The sequence below is a fragment of the Emydura macquarii genome, unplaced genomic scaffold (assembly GCF_026122565.2).
Source record: "Emydura macquarii macquarii isolate MOO-44397 ecotype Brisbane River unplaced genomic scaffold, CSIRO-AGI_Emac_v2 contig_2531, whole genome shotgun sequence".
Lineage (NCBI taxonomy): Eukaryota > Metazoa > Chordata > Testudines > Chelidae > Emydura > Emydura macquarii.
This window is the reverse complement of record NW_027132668.1, coordinates 6387765-6406664: the sequence shown is the minus strand read 5'-3', so window position 1 is coordinate 6406664 and position 18900 is coordinate 6387765. Positions and strand designations below refer to the sequence as shown.

General features: G+C 44.4%; 1 protein-coding gene and 1 long non-coding RNA gene across 3 annotated transcripts; one reads left to right on the top strand and one right to left on the bottom strand.

Annotated features, from left to right (window-relative positions):
* Window positions 1-4406: 4406 nt before the first annotated feature.
* Window positions 4407-7365, bottom strand: LOC137163366 (uncharacterized). Of its 2 annotated transcripts, none has more exons than XR_010922699.1 (3): window positions 7233-7365; window positions 4937-5156; window positions 4407-4592 (listed from the first exon to the last, which is right to left on the bottom strand). It is a non-coding gene; the product is annotated as an uncharacterized lncRNA (long non-coding RNA). The 2 variants fall into 2 exon arrangements; XR_010922700.1 differs by lacking the exon at window positions 7233-7365 and adding an exon at window positions 5704-6772.
* A 75-nt stretch (window positions 7366-7440) lies between these two features.
* CHAMP1 (chromosome alignment maintaining phosphoprotein 1) lies at window positions 7441-17973 on the top strand. Its single transcript, XM_067563633.1, has 2 exons — window positions 7441-7793; window positions 14301-17973. Exon 2 carries the CDS (start codon window positions 14316-14318, stop codon window positions 17187-17189), a length of 2874 nt encoding a protein of 957 aa, XP_067419734.1. The 5' UTR covers window positions 7441-7793; window positions 14301-14315; the 3' UTR covers window positions 17190-17973.
* Window positions 17974-18900: the final 927 nt, after the last annotated feature.

Genomic DNA, 18900 nt, shown 5'->3' with positions numbered 1-18900 from the left:
CCTGAATTTTGTTTCTCTAGACTATAATTTTAGCAGGATAAAATTACTTGGTGCTCAACAACTTAACTCATGAGTGAAAGGTTCCTTTTTACACCCATAAGTTTCATCCTGGGGCACCCCATTTCCACTTGTAAAGTTCAGAAACAGTAGTAAAGGAATGGCCAACCAGCTTCCTGTTGTCTATGAGTGTGTCCCTTATAAAGGCTTCTTTTAATGAATTATAATTACAGTAGACGCTCATTAGTAGCAACATATTGGTGTCCTTTTGCTATGTTGCTCCTAAGCAGCTGTTGCTGTTATGGCAAGTGTCAACCATTCACAAGCGGGAAAGTGTTCCCAGGGGAAATGTTGCTTGTAAGCGGCAGTTGCTCTTACAAGGTGTTGCTGCAAACAAGTGTCTACTGTAATACAAAGTTGCTGGGTGTGGGCAAACCACTTTTAATTGCTCACATTCTGCCATAATTTCTAGGAGGCCAATATAAATCTAACTGGGTTCCAGGGATTCCAGCTCCATGGCCTACTCTGGGATGCACACACCTCTCTAGGTTCTATGCATGACCCCTTTAAAACTCTTCTATGATTCTTTTCTATAAACAAAATTCTAAATGCTTGGCTTCATTGTCTTTTTCCATAACTGTTATGTAGTTCATCAGACATTGCATTTCCTTAAGAAATGTCTGCCTTACACTCAGCTATAGCAGAATAACTGAGTTACTTGGGAACAGTTCATACACTGCTGCTCTTTTAAATACTCAGTTTTGCCTCGTAGTTTTACACTGAAGGATGAACTCTCGGCTAGTGTAAATCAGCATAACTCCACTGAAATCTAAGCTTAGCACTATTCTGGTAGAAAGTGGCTGGTTGTAAACACTGACTGACCAAACAGGGCCAGTAGGACTGATGCATTTTTATTGTAACAAGTAATAAAATCAGGTGACATCTGAGATTCATTACAAGAAGCACTTGTTAGAGCTAAATAGCCCTGAAGAGGCTGAATTCATGTACATCTCAGAGGTAAGTTAGGAGGTTGGGTGGGAAGACCCCATCTTCTGAACATTACTGGCTGCAAAAATGAAATAAGCTGCAACGTACCATCACTTTTGGGGGGAATCACTTCTCTTCCAATTCGAGCAGTAGTTCAAAATGAATTCAGGTAAGGTATATGCCATATCCCTACACTCAATTTACAATTTACCTGCTCTGTCCACTCTCTGCCTGGGTCTTGGAGTTTTTCCAGCAGTTCAGTGCTATGACCTAGAATGCCAAACAACATTTTACTTTTAAGACTATACATTACCAATGAGGCCAGGTTAGCATTATTGGCTAGTATCAACAAGTAAACAATACGCAAGCCAACAGCTACACAGTTTCAAGTGCTCAGTGCACAAAACTTTTTCTCTCCCAAGGCAACATGGATAACAGAAAAATTTAACCCTCCTATTTACATCTTATTTATAGAGCTAATTACTAATACCCTCTTCGAAAGGAATAAAAACAAAAAGAAGCAATACATGTCACTGTAGGAGTGTAAATAGTTCATCCATTTTCACCCATTTCATTAGTGGTACAACCCACCCTGTTGTAAAAATTTCCCCTCATTTAGTACCCTGTGCACATTTAGGGCCATGTGCAGATAAGGTTCAGTGTTGTGTGCAAAGTTGAGGAGAGGTGGGAAATTCCTGCGCTCTTACTGGTGCAGTTCTGAACTATTTTAAGTTGGAGAACCTGGTGGGGTGGGGCTGTCCATTTGTGTGGCAGCAGTGGAATCATCTCTGGAGAGTGCCTTGGACAGTCCTTCCTCGACTGATTCACCACTCCAGCCTGGAAGAAGATTCATTCCAGTTTACCTGTTGCTGGTTCCAACTTACCTGATTCTGGCACCTGTAGTTCCAATCCTGGTCTGCCCTGGTTTTCCTGGACTTGGTCCAATCTCCATCACATCGATATTGGTGATCAATGCCCTGTAGGCAAAGAGAAATAGTAATGTTAAATGTTTATTCCCATAAACTCAGGTTTATGTTTTGTGGTAAGTGACCTTGGTTTTACACCTGTATTTGTTAATGTTCAATCCCCGAGCAATTTTTTCCTCATTTTGTTATTCACCTTTTAATAAATTCATTCAGATTTATTCTTAGATCATTGTCGACAGCCTCATTGATAGATGTGGGAAAACAGTGTGCGAATCTAAGGCCTGGTCTACACTGCCGCCAGCAGTCAATGGGAGATATGCAACCCAAGAGGCTCAGACCCTTCCCCAGACTATTACGTAGCTTATGATCTCCTGTCGACTGACTTACATTGCTGTACCGCGGCATCTCCATTGTGCTGCCTTGATGGGAGACGCCCTCCAGTTGATGCAGCCTTACTCCTTTCAGGGAAGTGGATTAATGGCATTGACTGGAGAGAACTTCTGGGATCGATTGAGCAGGTCTACGCAGTCCACTCAATCGATCCCGCTGCATCAATCCCCAAGGAGCCAGCAGTGTAGACATAGCCCAAGTAACAGAGATATTTCCTTTTCGTTAACACCATCTCCATCAGACAAGCTTTAATACTCCACTCTGTTTAGAAGATAGAATTGGACCAGGCAGATCCCACACGGTGGGGAGTCAAATACTAGATCCATCCCTTCTGGTTTATTGGGAGGTTTTGGTTCTACAGGTGTGGCACTGAGAATAGAATTCAGAACCTTCATGAACAAATGGTCACTTACCTACAGTAACTGTTGTTCTTCGAGATGTGTTGTGCACAAGTACATTCCACTGCAGGTGTACGTGCTCTCAATGCACTTGAGTCATAAACGTTCAGCAGTGTAGTGTTTGGGAATGGCTACTTATGGCATGTGGCTCCTTTAAGAAACCAGGAAGTGGAACCCAGAGGATGAGGAGCTCTGGGTGGTCCTGGAGAAACCTAGAGCGGGAATGCCCGTAAGATCCCCAGAATAAAAGTTTGTTCTTGTTTGCATTTTAAACCTGAGTGGTCTTCAAGTTATTGGAATACCACCGTGACGACGAGGATGTCGGACCCAGGTGTGGTCCCAGCTACTGGGCAATTCCCAGTCTCTGTGACCACACCTGCCCCGTTCCTGATGCTACTGTGAGACCCACCCTTGCCATGGACCAAGTATACAGCAGCATTAGATGTGTACTTGATGGCAGCTGATCTGGAAGCGACACCTGAAGCGCACCAGCATGCACTATTACTCAATGTACTAGGTACTGAAGGCTTTTGGATCTTCTCCACTCTGGAGGCCAACACATTGTATTGGGAAGCAGTGAGGGCACTAGCAGCACACCTCACCCAATGCTATGCTTGGATGCATTAAGTTTCAGCAGCGAATGCAACTCTCTGGGGAGTTGGGCCACCAGTTTGTTCCCAGCCTCTGGGAACCAGTAGTTATGTGTAAATTCTAACTGATCAGATGATTCAGCATCAATTTATGGAGTGGATTTCATCCCCACTGTCTCCTGATGGAACCAGATTCCTTGACACTACAGGGTGGTAGAGATTGGCTGTCAATTTGAACTTGCAACCCAAGAGATTCAGACCCTTTCCCAGACCCAAACCTTTCCAGGTTTCTTCGTCTTCAGGATCCTCATTCACACCATCCTCTGCTGAAGCCACTCTGGTACAGCATATTGACAAAGGTTCAGGTAACCGTGTGGGTGAAAGAGGGGAATCACTGTAATTGTTGGCAAATGCAGGAGCAGAGTGCTGGCATGGGTCCTCGCTGCAGCAACTGGTGCTGAGCTTATCACTGTCAGGGGCTCTGGGAGTGTCCAGCCCAGGGACAAATGTGCTGCCGATGTGGAAAACTTAACCATTTTGCCAGACAGTGTCATTTTGCTCCAGTTGTCAGCTATTTGGCTGACCAGGTGATGGAGGAAGATTCGATCCCTCACGGGAATGAAATAGATGACATGGAACTGTGAGAGTTTTAAAATTTGCCCCTGCCATTTAGTGGGTGTGGAGATATTGCTGCTGGTGGACACTGGAACATGACTCTCACTAATAAACTATACCACATACCATAGATATTTTGCCTATTTCGCCTTGCGGCCAGCACAGTCCACACTATCCAGATATGGCAATGCAAAAATCACTTTACTGGGGCTGGCGGATCTCACTGTGACATATCGTCAATGAGAAGTGGGAGGTCCCCCAGTTTCTCCCTCAAACACACCCACCTGCAACCCAGCCAGTGGGGAAAAGGAAGCCCATTACAATATTTTAAATGCCAACATTGTCATCATTGGACATCAGAGTTGGTATCTATTAAGGTGTATGGGGCAGATGACATCGTTCCAAATGATTGGTAAAGGTTCTGAAAAAACAGGTGGGTATCCTTGAATCAGTTACCCTGAAAAATGAACCAAATGCATTTCAGCAATCATCACAGCTAGACATTTTATTTATTTATTTATTTATAATGAAAACAAATTCTGGAGAATACAAAGGCAGCACAAAACAGAGTGGTATGCTGCACTGCACTCTACCAGCTATATCCCTTGGTGTCAACAGCTACCCCATGCTGAAGAAAGGAGGGAAGCTAGTGAACCTGAAGAAATCAGAGCATTCTGCTGAAAAGATGCCTAGGAAAAAAAGGGGAGGGATAGAGATTCAAGATCAAATGATAATCAGATATGGAATCTGTCTTGTTCCTGTTGTTCCTCCTCCCTCCCCCTTTGATATTTGATACTTATATACTCTTTATTTATATATATGTAAACTTACATTTCCAATATTGCATTCCCTAACAAAAAGCAAAGAATTAACAAAAACAATTTCTGTTTAAACTAAAAGCCACTATACTATCCAACATCATTGCCTGTCATATCATGATGACATCCCACCAGAGGGGAAAGGTGTGTATTGGACAAGACTTGGGATCTAAAGAGATCAGGAAAGAAAGCAAACAAGCAACAGGAATACTCACAACTGCATGTTTTTGATCATTCTTCTAGAACATTTGCTTTCTTAATCCCAATGATATTCCAACTCCATGGGAATCACTTTTTTGGGACAGACATCCCCGCAGACTAGTTCATTATGGAGTAATGTCATGAAGACTCCACAGTTAGAGCTGAAAACCAGTCTTTTATTCTGTAAAGCTGTCTGCAGCGACTCATGAGCATGAGCACCAACCTCAGGGAAGACTATTAAGACATAGGAAACAAATTCCAAATTGGTTGTGAATTCTACACTTAGATTTCACCAACCAATTATCAAGTGTGAACTTCTTGGGCACTATAACAACCTAAACATGGAGTCACAGGCAGTCCTCTTGCATACTTCTATCTATCTCACTACCCAGGTGACAGATAGCCTCTTACATCAGTGGTCAACAAACTTTTTACCCTGCGCCCTCCCTTACTCTTGTCTCCGCCCCCACCCCACACATTCCCCAGCTTGGGCTGTGAGTGGGGCCATGGTCGAGGCCAGGGACTGCAGCTGGGAGGGGGGCCATGGTCGGGGCTAGGGGCCAAGGTTAGAAGTGGGTCTGCAGCTGAGCACTGAGACAGCAGTCAGGCGCCGAGCTGGGGGCCAGGCGCCATGACTGGAAGCTGAGGAGGGGCCGGGCACTGAGGCTGAGCCAGGAGCCGTGGCTGGGGGGGGCAGGCTGGAGCAGAGCTTGGGGGCAAAGCAGGCTGGGTGGCATTCCCTCCCCATCCCCCATGGGAGCTGGCGTAGGCCCTACCGCACCTCCCTGAATGTTCCTCCGCGTCCCCTTCAAGGAGTGTGCTCCACAGTTTGAAGACCTCTGCCTTACACCAAGAATCACGGCAATATTCATGTTACTCCCAGTGCTAAAGGACCAGTCACTTACCCTAGGTTAATTGCAACTTAAATCTTACACCAAAGACAACACTTGTGGCCAATCCTATAATAAACTAGATTTATTAAATAGGATATGAAAACAAGAGTTATTGACAAGGTTAAAGCCTGTAAACATATAGGAACAAATGAATTACAATCTTAAGTTTCAAAACGTAATAGAAGCTTGTACAATAAGCAAGCTCCAAATGACTTTTTGGGCTAACCCAGGCTAAGCACTGCAGAGCTATCGCATATCCCTAGTAACCCTGCCCCGCAAAGTCCAACTAGGACAGAAAAACTTCCTTCTTTTAGATGTTTTTATTCCCCTCCTCCCTTGTGCTGCAAGCTCAGATAATAGAAGGAATCCACTTGTATGCCTCATCATTGGTGGCAGGGAGAGCAAAACAACAAACATCTTTTGTCCTCTTTATCATCCCACAATACAGTCGGTCTAGTGTCAATGGACCTTTCCTGTTGGGCAGAATGTAACACATTCTGTAGGAGACTAGTATTGCACACTAATGTTTCTCTCCTGTCCAGTGATTTACATCATCACAGAAGCTCACAATACAGTTGCTTGAATATCTTACAATATGGGATACAGATGGTATACGCAAGATTAATGCTTGCAGCAAGTCACACACAGTCACTAAACACTAAACAAACACCTACTTTAACAAAACTAACACAGAGGTGACACTGATGCCAGCTATGGATTTGTCAGTGTTCAGCAGAAACATGGGGACCCTGAAATGAGCTATCACCTAGTCTGCCAGCTTCCCACATTCTAAGTCCTGTTTTCAGCCTCTCCCTCAAAAATAAAAGCCAAACCCATATTAGCCTGGTAAGTCTCATGCGGGGTCTCCAGCCTTTGCAGCCATTCTATCCATTGGTGTATCAAAACATGCAACCACCATGCGCAGGTGAGCAAAGCTTTGAGTTGTACATGTGAAGTGTAGCCCAGTTGGAAACCAGGGAAAATTCCCAATGTAGCCAGTGCCTCAAGGAGTTTTGGGGGAGGGAGTGAGGGAGCAAAGGGCAACACAGAATATGAGCAGCAGTTGCGGGAGTAGGCTGACCAGATGCCCCAATTTTACAGGGACTGTCCCCATGTTTGGGGCTTTTTTCCTATATAGGCACTATAACCCCTTCCCCCCGATTTTGCACACTTGCTACTTGGTCACGCTAGCAGGAGAGGGAGGCACTGGCACGGCACAGCACAGGGTTGTGTAACAGATGCTCTGCCCCCGAGATGACCGGGGCCACCTCTCCCCGAAACACCAGCCAAGACAACCCCTCACGATGGCCCCTCAGGAGGCACCAGCTGGTTACCAGAGGGAGGGGGCGGCCCTTTGGCGCCAAGAGAAGCTGGATCGGGCCCTCCCCTGCCTTGCTGTGGCACGTGCAGCGCTCACCAGCACCAATCCCGCAGAGCAGTGCCACGCGCTCCTCCTCTCCGCCACCAACGGGCCCGCCCGCGCGTTCTTTTCTTTCCCTTCCCGAACAACGGCCCCTTCTACAGCGCTCTAGCGGCCTCCATTGTCTCATCGCGCCCCCTACCCGCCATGCGCGCGCGCACAAGCCCTGAAAGCAGCAGCAGCAGCAGCAGCAGCAGCAACGGCACGTTCTTCAGGGCGCCCGCCCGCCCGCGGTCTCGCGCGGTGCGGGAGGCGGGGCTGGAAAAAAAAACCACTGCGGCGTTTTCCGGTTGGGCAGCGGGAAGGGCCCGAGACCCAATAAAGCCTCCGCTCGTTGGCCGCGCGCGCGCCTCCCCCTCCCCCGGGTTAGACGCTGTCGCCTGCCCTGCCCTGCCCTGCCCGGCCTGCAGCAGCGCTGCTCGCCGCCATTGGAAGGGCCGCGCCGCGCTCCCCCAGGGGGGGTCTCCGAGCGACCGACCGCGGCCCGACCAGAGCGGCGGGAACAACGATCCTCAGCGATAAACCCCCCGCCCCTTGCGGCGGCGGCGCCGCAGCGGGGTGAGTCCGGCCGGTGGGAGCGGCGGCGAGCGGGCGGGGGGTGGGGAACCATCTTCTCCCGGCAGGAGCGGGACCGAGGCCTCCGGACCCCCACCCCGGGGGACGGGTTGGGGCCTTTCACACGGGACAGTCCCCCTCCCCCACCAGCCGGTGGCGGGGGGGCGGTCACCGCCGGCGTCAGACTCGCGCTCAGGCCCCTTCCCCCCTCGGTCGCTTTCTGGGGCCGCGCAGCATTTCCGCCCCTCCCCCCCCTGCGTGTGTGCGCGCGCGTGCGCGCCTGCACACACTGCACCTCCCCGCTAGCGCGATTTTGGTGCCAGACTTTAGACGTGTAAACGCGCCCCGCCCCCAGGTGTCTGTTGAGGTTAACGCCGCTATGAATCAAAATGCTAAAGAAAAAAAAAAAGTGGAGCAAGCTGTTGTTAAGCTAAACAGCAGCCTTTTTTAGCCAGCGCAGCGCGGTATAGCCCTGAGCGTGCAACCACTTTCGTTGCCCAAGTGGAGGGAGAAGCTAAGCCAAACCAGCTGCCAGAAATAGGGACAGGAAGACTGAATTTCAAACTTTTCTTCATTTTTGTGTATTGCTAGGATAACCTTAGTAACCTCAAGTAACGGAGTTTCTCTACAGCGTGCAATTTTAAGGGACTCTCCCTGTCCTCTGTCAAATCCACTTGATGCCCTGTATCATCCCACAAGATCCATAAGGACAGATGCAGATTTAAATAGATTGTGTGTTTAGGTCTGTGGGGAAGGCTAGAGTAAATCGTTGAAGTGGTGTTCTAGAACTGGATCCTGAAATAGTTTGTGTGATTTGTGCAAACGTTTTGGTACATCTATGAAGGTGGGCAGCAGTAGCATATAGTAGTTGGTTGTAGGTGCCTGAGTAGCAGTGACTTTGGGAGATTTTATGGAAAGGAGTTAGAATAGTCAGTAAGGAAAGAAATTAAGATGCAATAAAGTGAGAGATAAAAGTTCAGCAGAATACATTCAAGTGTGATTGTAGATGGATTTTGCCAATTTATATTTTCTTTCCAGTTTATCTTTAAAGCTAAATTAAATCTGATTTGCTTGCAAAATAACTTAGTTAGGATTCTAAGCCTTATGTTACCAAGAAAATGTTGTCATTATATTATACAATTTCTGAAAACTGATTGTCTGGTATTGGATGACTTTTCAACCAATTCAACATCCTCATGCACTGTACTTGGAAAAAAAAAAGCATCACAGGGACTGTGTGTTTTACTTAAATCATAGTTTTATTTAAGTTAAATACATTCTCTTTAAAATAAACCTATTTAAAATTCAGTTTGAAATTGTCAATATGCTAAGGTCTAAATTTGCTATAATCTATTAAAATTTAAATGAAAAAAATGCAAACAGTACATTTGTTGGTAAAGTTTTAAAATCAGTCTGATGAACTGGTGGAAGTCACTGGTAAACACCTGGAACCAGAGTCTATTGAAGTGCTTCACCAGCTTTGACAACAGCAGCCTCTTTTGTAGGGGCAGCAAGAATATTTCCTTCATTTCAGTTTATTCAGTTAGTTCAGTTCAATAACTAGTTAATTCAAAGCTAAAACTGATTGAGAGTTAAAAAGCCTACAGCTTGTTTTCTTCCACTCTGACTGAAAAATAAGTGAGGATGAGATCTATTAGTTCTAATATCTTGAAGGACATGTTGATCAGAAATAATCAGTTCAGTTCACTAAGCACAGATTATTGTTTATTTGTATTATCATAGTGCCTAGGAGCCCTAATTCAGATATACTATTTTCTTTTTAAAATAATCAATTTTAAAGGCAAAACATGTCTTGATAAACATTTTTCTTATGTATTCAGCACCTCAGTTTTATTTAATTAATAAAAACAAATTTAAAATGCTATTTTTGTAGCTTTAATTGAATTCCAGTTTCTAGCCAAATAGAGCATGACATGTATCAAAGTAAAAAATTGATCTAGTAAATAATGCATCATTCACCATTATTACTATAAAAAAACCTGTTTACTAACATGTTAAGCTATATAATTGCTTAAATAAAAATGTATAGATATAGTATATTATCATAATTTCAAAAAGAAATACTGAATTTACTGTGCAGGCTATACTGAGTTGTAAATGAACATGTTTTAATACTTACTATCCAATGATAACTTTTCTTTAGGGAAATAATTAAAAAGTACATGTATTTGTACAAACAAGACAAAAAATGGTGTTTAAAATACGATTTCTTGCTTGGTGATTTAAATTACTCTACCCTGCATAGACTCCATAGTTTAGCCATCCCTGACCCTGGAACCAATGCCTCCGACCTCCTCAGCCCCCCAGTCATTTATATTCTGGCACTCTGGCTTTTAGTTTAACCCCATCAGGGGCAACATGGCAGGGAAGCAAGGGTCACAGGCTTAGCAAAATTTCTTAACCAGTCACTTTATTCTTAAAAAAGCACTAAAGTTACAGATCTTTGTAAAGTAACAAATCTTGAGATGCACACCCCCTCTGGTCTGATCTCACCCTTTCTGTGAGTGATGTCTTATCAGTGTTTTAGGCTAGGCAGAGTCCCTCCTGCCTTCTCTCTCCAGCTGGTGGTTCTAGAATTTGGAGATGGATAGTTCCCCTGCTTAAAGAAGCAACCCCCTTTTTTTTGCCATGTATCCAGGCTGAGAAGCTGCAGATCTACCCACTATGCTGATGGTCCTGGGTAGAAAATCCATGGGGGTAGTCAGCAGATAAGTAAAGTTAATGGGCCTAGATTGCTCTGATACCTACAGTGGTAGTCCCTCAATGAGGCGACAAGCACCTCTCAAGGGCAGGATAGTGGCTTGGAATATGTTATAATAGACTTCTCTTAGGGTCTGACTACACTAGAGAGCTGACTGCGCCGCTCTCAGCTTTCTGGTGTAGCTGCTCTAAGATGACGGGAGAGAGCTCTGTCAGCTTAATTACTCTAGCCCCTGTGAGCAGCAGTAGCTATGTTGGTGGGAGAAACTATCCTGCTGACATAGCACTGTGCACATCAGTGTTTAGTCGGCATAAGTGATGTTGCTTATGAGGGTGGCTAATTCACAACCCTGAGTGACATAACTTATGTTGACTTAAGCTATAGTGTAGTCATAGCCTTAGTCACCATTACACATGTGTTAAGCCTGTAGCAGAATGTGGTTGCTACAAATTGGAGTTCAGAGTTTGATGCAGTCTGATCCCACTTTTAGACTCACCTTATTTTTATGCTTTTGTTTGGGAGACTAAAGGATCTCCGGTAGTGGGCGGCGCCAGTGGCTCTCCCTCACTGTCAATCTCTGAGGGAGGCCACACCTTCCGGCACCTGTAGCCTGCAGGAAGTCCAAAATAAAGGGGCTGTCTCCAGCCCTTAGCAGGGCGAGCCTTCGGTTCTGTTCCTGCCCCTTAGGGATCATAGACTCTAGCCCTTTAATAGGGGAAGCACACAGTTCAGGGCCCCAACTCTTAGGCAGGGTGGGCCCGCAAATGGGAACAGTCTAAGGCCCGGCCCTCAGCGGGATGGGCAGGCAGCGGGAAACAGCCTTCGGCAGAGTGAGGCAATGATCTTAGGCCTAGCCCTCCGGCAGGGCAGGCTGGCAATGGGGGAAAACGGTCTCTAGCCCCCAGAGGGGCGAGGAAATGGTCCAAAGCTCTGACCCTTAGGCAGGGCAGGACAGGCAGAAGGGAAGCAATCTCTAGTCCTCAGCAGGGCGAGGCACCAGGGAACAGGCTCTGGCCCTCAGTGGGCGATCACCCCTACGTCAGGGTAGGAAGGGGGGTGGGGGACACAGGCCCACCCATCTCTTTTGTGTCCCAGCCCAGGACCCTGTCAGTGTCAGGGCTCCAGCCAAAACACGCTGCCTTAGAGCAAGTGCAAGATCAGCCGGACTGTAGTCTGCTCCCCTGGGCTACTTCCTCCCACCCTCTTCCTAGAGTGCCTGGTCTCCTAAGCTGTACCCTGGTTCCTTGGGATGCTCTGCCCGAGGGAAGCTCCAGAAGCCCTTGGCCTTGTTGCTTGATGGCAGGTCCAGGAATTGTTCGGAGTCATCTGCGGAGGGCAGTTCCTCTAGGTCACAGGGTCCGTGTGTCCCCTCCAGCTCACGGGGTTGGCAGCTCAGGTAGCTCCTCCAGGTCCTCAGGGCCCCACGCCATGGGCAGCTCCTGCAGCCTCTCCTCTGTGGAGAGGTCGGGTGCAGCCCTAGGCTCAGGCACCAAGGGAGAGGCATCCTTCTCCCTCGGCTGCTGGGGCTTAAGTGAGCGGGCAGGCCTGGCTTTTATCCTCCTAGCTCCGCCTACCTGCTTCCGGTCAGGTGGAGTAGTCCTGGGTTCCAACCCCCAGAGGGGGTTTGGCTCTCCCTCGGCATCAATCTCCGAGGGAGGCCATACCTCCTGGTTACACAGACAATGAAAGCCAAAGAGCCAAAGGGTAGTCCTCGTCAAACCACAGAAATTCCTATAAATATAAAATGCATTGAAATATAAAATAATTCAACCTTGCAAGAAGGGTTAATAATATGCTGTGTATAAAGAAATTGTGAAATTGATTGGACATGAAGGGAAGAAGAGAGGGGTCTCAGAGACAGACAACAAAAATGATTACAGGTATGGAATAGCTTCCATTTGAAAGATGTTGAAGAGATTCAGGACAATTTAGTATAGAGGGGAATATAATAAAGTTATATATAATAAGTGGAATGGAAAAGGTAGATGGGCCCATCTTATTCACCTTTTTTCACAATACAAGGATAAGGTGTTATTCAATAAAATTAAAAAGCAACAAATTTAAAACAGCTCAAAGGAAATAGTTTTCATATAATGTACAATTAGCCCGTGGAACTTGTTGCCACAAGATATCATTGAAACCAGAAGGTTAGCAGGATTCATAAAAGGATTGAACATTTAATATGGATAGTCAGAGCATCCAGACTTATACTAAGGATTAAAATAAAGCATAAAATCTCAAAGTTTTTTTAACCCACGTCTCTAGTTCAGATTCTGTGGTTTCAAAACCAGGTCTTCCAGAGAAAATAAAAAAAAACCCACCTCCAACTTTTAGGTAGGTTAGTTATATACCTTCAACATATTTAGGCAAAGTGTACAGTTAGGCGATCATTTTTCTATACATATATGAAGGATTTTTTTCTCAGAACCCTGGAGCAGTGACTCTACTTACAGACTGCGACTCCTAGGCACTATCATAATACAGATAAAGAATAATAATAATTTACTACCACACACATTTCTCTCCCAGCATAAGGATACCTAAAAAGAGAGAAAAATGGTTAGTGGGATATGGTTAGATTGGGTCTTCTATTTACAGCGCTAATTTAACTGACGTCCTACCATGCTATCGCTTTTCACTGTTGGAGGCACTGTCAGTTGAAATCTAGTCAGTTTTTTTTAAAATTAGTTAAATTTCAGGTGCTGCGTCTGTCTTAATCTCTTTGTGATTCTGTTTTGATTTTACAGTCACAATTTTTTATTTTATAAAATATTTTTTATTCCCTTTCCATTGTGTGAAAGACTCCCACAAACAGGAGAAACCACCTACACAGAAGTCTCTCAAACGCACAAAAATTTAAAAAGAAAATATTTTTCTCTGCTTTTTCAATGTTGGTAATTCTAAGTGTAACGAGCAGATAGACAGATGTCAGACAGCAGTTTGGTTTTGTAATTGACAGTGTCAGTCTATCAGTTACCAATGTGTTTTTCATGTAGAATAATTACTGTATGGAAAGGAGGATTTCATGAATAAAACAGTGGACAGAGTCAGGACCTTATGGTCATGTTTTCAGCTTTGTGTAATGCTTATGTGGCCTTTTCCCGAATGGTTAATCTCTCTGTATAGTTTACTAAGCTATAAAATGAAGATAACAGCCCTGCAGTGGTTTTGCAAAAATTAACTCTTTGGAAAGTGCTCTCTAATTTTCAGATGCAATGTAGTATAAGTATTAACCTCTGGTCAAAAAAAGAAGTGTTTGTCAGATGAACATGGTGCCATGAGCTAGATATTTGTTGCATTGGTCCCTTGCATGTGGTTTATTTGCAAAGTCCCTCTGCTGATAGATATATAGCAACCAGGCCCACCTGGTAAACAGCAACAGAACTTAAATTACTTGCACAAACTTTACTGTGTGCAGTGACTTGTAGACCTAGGGGAAATCTGTATTTGTATTTCTTCATGCAGGAGGTTATAGCCATGCAAACATTATTTTTCCCACCATAGCATAATAATTTATTAAATTCATATATCAATTTGCTATGAAGGAGAAATGTGTAGGTTAATACACAGCTGTGGATTTTGTGTAGAAGAAAGATTAGCTGGTGATGACACTTTTCATAACTGTCTTGAGGATCTGTAAATGTCTGGGGATTGGCTTAATCTAGCTAGGATTAATTTTTATTCTAGAAATGGAAAAATGCATCAAGTTAATTCAGAATGAACAAAATTTTGAAAAGTAAATGTTGTATTATATGAGCTAAGTATGCAGTGTTTTACCTCTATTGCAGGAGTACTGAAGCTTGATGTTTCAGACTTGTAGTGCTGTGCCAGCTGCAACTGACCATAGAAAAATGGACATGTTCCAGATACTGCGTAAAACATCAGAGCGTTTAGAATGTGATCACTGCAGTTTCAGAGGGACAGATTATGAAAACATACAAATTCATATGGGTACCATCCACCCAGAATATTGTGATGAAATGGATGCTGCTGGTTTAGGTAAACTTATATTTTATCAGAAAAGTGCAAAACTGTTCCACTGTCACAAATGTTTCTTTACCAGCAAGATGTATTGCAACGTTTATTATCACATCACTTCACAACATGCAGTACCTGAAAAGTGGAATGAAGAACAGAAAGATCAGTTAGAAGCTGCGACTGAATCCCTGAAAACGACACTCATTCGGGAGCCTCACAAAGCTGCCATCTCCCCTGAACCACACAAACCTGCCCTTTCCCCTGAACCCCCAAAGCCTGACCCAGTTATTTCTCCCAAGCTTCAGAAACCAGTGGTCTCCCCTGAGCCTGAGAAGCCTGCCCCAGCAGTCTCCCCTGAGCCTGAGAAGCCTGCCCCAGCAGTGTCCCCTGAACCTCAGAAGTCTGCCCCGCCAGTGTCTCCAGATTCCCTCAGGCATTCTCCAGCTGTGTCCCCTGAACCCCAGAAACCTGCCCCAGTGGTGTCCCCTGAACCCCAGAAACCTGCCCCAGCAGTGTCCCCTGAGCCCCGAAGGCGTTCACCAGTGGTGTCCCCTGAGCCCCAGAAGCCTGCCCCGGCGGTGTCCCCTGAGCCCCGCAGGCGTTCCCCGGCGGTGTCCCCTGAGCCCCGCAGGCGTTCCCCGGCAGTGTCTCCTGAGCCCCGCAGGCGTTCCCCAGCAGTGTCCCCTGAGCCCCGCAGGCATACTCCTCAGATGCGGAGGCCTACTCCTGCTTTGTCTCCTGAGCCCCGCAGGCCTGCTCCTGCAATTTCCCCAGAATCATGGAGACCTGCTCCTGTTTCTCCTGAGCCCTGGAGGCCTGCCACTGCTATTTCTCATGAGCTACAGAAATCTGCTGCTGCTGTCTCCCCCTGGCCACAGAAACCTGCCCCGGTGGTGTCCCCTGAGCCGCGGAGGCCTGCCCCGGTGGTGTCCCCTGAGCCGCGGAGGCCTGCCCCGGTGGTGTCCCCCGAGCCACAGAGACCTGCCCCTGACCCTTGGAAACCTACATCCTTCTCTGAGCCCCAGAAATCTGCTCTTGTTTCCTCTGAGCCATGGAAACCAATCTCCTCTGTATACCCTGAAGGCTGGAAACCTGTTCTTTCTCCTGATACTTGGAAGCCTGTTTCACCTGAACTCCGAAAGCCTAGTCACACTGTTTCCTCTGAAGTTTGGAAATCATCTTTGTTTTCTGATCTTCGCAAAACTGCTTCCCCCCAGTCTTCTGAGCCTTGGAAACTTGCTTCTGAGTCCCGGAAGTCAACCTTCTTCCCTGAGACTCAGAAGTCTGTCCCCACTGTTTCCCTTGAGGGACAGAAACGGGCCCTCTACCCTGAATCCCGGAAAAGAGCCCTTTTTGAGCCTCGAAAATCTGCTCCTACTGTTTCGTCTGAAGTCCAGAAACGTGCTTTCTTCTCGGAGCCTCAGGTTTCTGCCCCTGCTGTTTCTCCTGAAATCCAGAAACTCTTTAGTGAGCCCCAGAAATCTGCTCCTTTCTCTTCTGAAGTCCAGAAACATGCTGTCTTCCAAGAGCCACAGAAACTTGCTGCTGTTTCCCCTGAAGTCCAGGAACATACTTGCTTCCCAGGGTCTCAGAAACCTGCTGCTGCCTCCCCTGACATCCAGAAACATGTCCTTGTCACTGAATCTCAGAAACCTGTTCCTGCTGTTTCCCCTGATGTGCAGAGACATGCCCTCGTCACTGAATTCCAGAAACCTGCTCCTACTGTTTCTCCTGAGACGCAAAAAGAAGCCTTTCCTGAGCCACAGAAATGTGGTGTTTCCCCTGATGTCCAGCAGCATGCTCTGTTTTCTGAGACCCAGAAACCTGCTCCTGCTGTTTCCTCTGATGTCCAAAAACATGCTCTTTCCACTGATCTTCACAAACCTGCTCCTGTTGTTTCCTCTGAGGTCCAGAAAAATGTTCCTTTTCCTGAGCCTTTCAAACCTGCTGCAGCTGTTTCCTCTGAGTCCCAGACACCTATTGAGGCTGATGAGAGTGATTTTCTAGCTCAGAGTTTAGAGGACCAAAAAACACTGGATGATCTATTGTCTCAGGAAGAGCAGTCAATCTTAGTGAAGGAGGCTTCAGAAGATATGTTGTATTCATGCCCCAAAAAGAAGCCTAAGAAGGAAAACCAGGAGAGCTCTGATAATGAATTAAATAGCAGTGAGTGTGGAAAAACAGAGATTCTGGAATCTGTGGAGGTAAAGGAACAAGAATCCAATAGTGATCAAGAACAGTTTGATATAGAATCATCTGATTACAACAAAGAGAGCAAAATAGATGCAACTACTCCCATTCAGCCACAGTGTATACTGCAGTTTACAGAAGAGAAAGAGGCTTTCATCTCGGAAGAAGAGATAGCAAAATACATGAAGCGTGGAAAGGGAAAGTATTATTGCAAAATTTGTTGCTGTCGTGCAATGAAAAAAGGTGCTGTTTTGCATCATTTAGTTAACAAGCATAATGTTCAAAGCCCGTACAAATGTAAAATATGTGGAAAGGCTTTTCTTTTGGAATCTCTTCTTAAAAACCATGTTGCTGCTCATGGTCAAAGTTTGCTTAAATGTCCACGTTGTAATTTTGAATCAAATTTTCCCAGAGGCTTTAAGAAACATTTAACCCATTGCCAAAGCCGTCATAGTGAAGATACAAATAAAAAGCATTTGGACAACCTTGAGCCACTTGAACAAATGTGATTGTTTTTTCCTTATACTCAATAAGCTTAATTTACTAAAATATGTAAGTGTTGCTGTATATTAGCCAAGTAAGTAGTTTAGCTGATCTGACAAGTCAAAAGATGCATGGTTTATTGTACTGTGTTTAACTTGTCTTATAGCTGTATTACTGAAAGGATTTACTATTCAAAAATTGTTCTAAATACACACTCATGTCCCTGTATTATTCATCAATAAATTCATATCTTATTCATTAGAGGTGCTATATTTCTGAAACCAAAACAGGGGTGAAAACTAGTTTTGTAAAGATTGTTGTTCAGGCAATAATGTAGAGGTGTGGCAAACAACCCAATTGTATTACTGTGAAGACTGAACTTAGTTTTTCACATCTCTCAAATGTCTTATTTTTTAAAATGTGAAGAAAAGCCTAAAAAATAGAAGCCCCATCAAACTGGATGTGATTGATCGGGCATGAAAAATGATGTTGGTTTTCTGGAATAATTATGCCCTGAACTTGTGATTGTGTGTGTAGCCATTTGATGGAAAGTCACTGCTTTCACCTCTTTGAATTATTTGTCTCAGACTTTAAAATTATAAAGGTACTTATTTTGTGACACTGTATTTTGACCATGTTTTAAGCATGTGCTATTATACATTACATTGATGGAGTAATATCAGATTTACTGTATATAACATGCAGAATTTTTTCTTGTTGACTCCAATGTTTGGTATGCCACAAAAAACTGAATTTCTTGTATCTGGTAAAATGTTATGCTTTAGTCTTTTAATAAAAAGCAAACTTGGACATTGTTTTTGTCTACTCCTTCAAAGTAAAGTCTGTGATAGTCCACTATGTTTAGTTTCAAATACCTTTGAATAGCAGCATGCAGGGCAGAATAAATCTGAGGTTTTTCTGCAGGTATTATAGCTTTCTTTTCATGGAAGTAAAATTAGTCTAAATTCCTTTGCCCATACTTTAGAAAGGAATATTAAATATAAGAGGAGGAAAAAATTTGGAATATACCATGGGAGGGAAGGCATACACTATTTAGTGTTTTCCATCCTTTTGTTTTAATTATTTTTGTATATTACTCACCTGACATTTCTGTTTTCCAACAGATACAGTAATTTCAGGTCCTTATCTGCTTTGACAATATTCATGTGTTTACACTGGAATAACTATTTGTAACTGTGTATTTTGATTGCACTTCTCAACAGTGGGAAGTCAACCTGTTATTTCCAGTGAAAACAATACACTTTAAGTTGTACTGTAAACAATAATCCTGAATTGGTAAGGAGATGAAGTACATAACCTAGAAGGCCATTTGTTTCTAGTTCTCCCATAATCACATGAGAGTTTTAAGATCATCTTCATGGTTATACAAGTATCCTTTATTGGCACCGAAGATGTTCTTTTGTAATATATTCACATTACTTTATTCAGAAAATGAGTGCCATATTAATATTATGTGTTTTACAAGTGTTTGATGTTGATGTTTTCATAATATAATTAAAATACATTTTTATTTAATTTTAAAAGTTCATAGACAAAATTCTTATAAAACTGGCTTCATCTTAACAAATATAAAGTTAGAGGAAAACTGGAAAAGTTTTCATATGTGCTTTATTGCATGTGTGTCTGTTTCTTCCTCCCTCCCCCCCTTCAGTTTGCAGGAGCTGGTACTGGGTGGTGTATTGAGAACAGCTGACCTTAATTAGGGGGCGAGGCTTC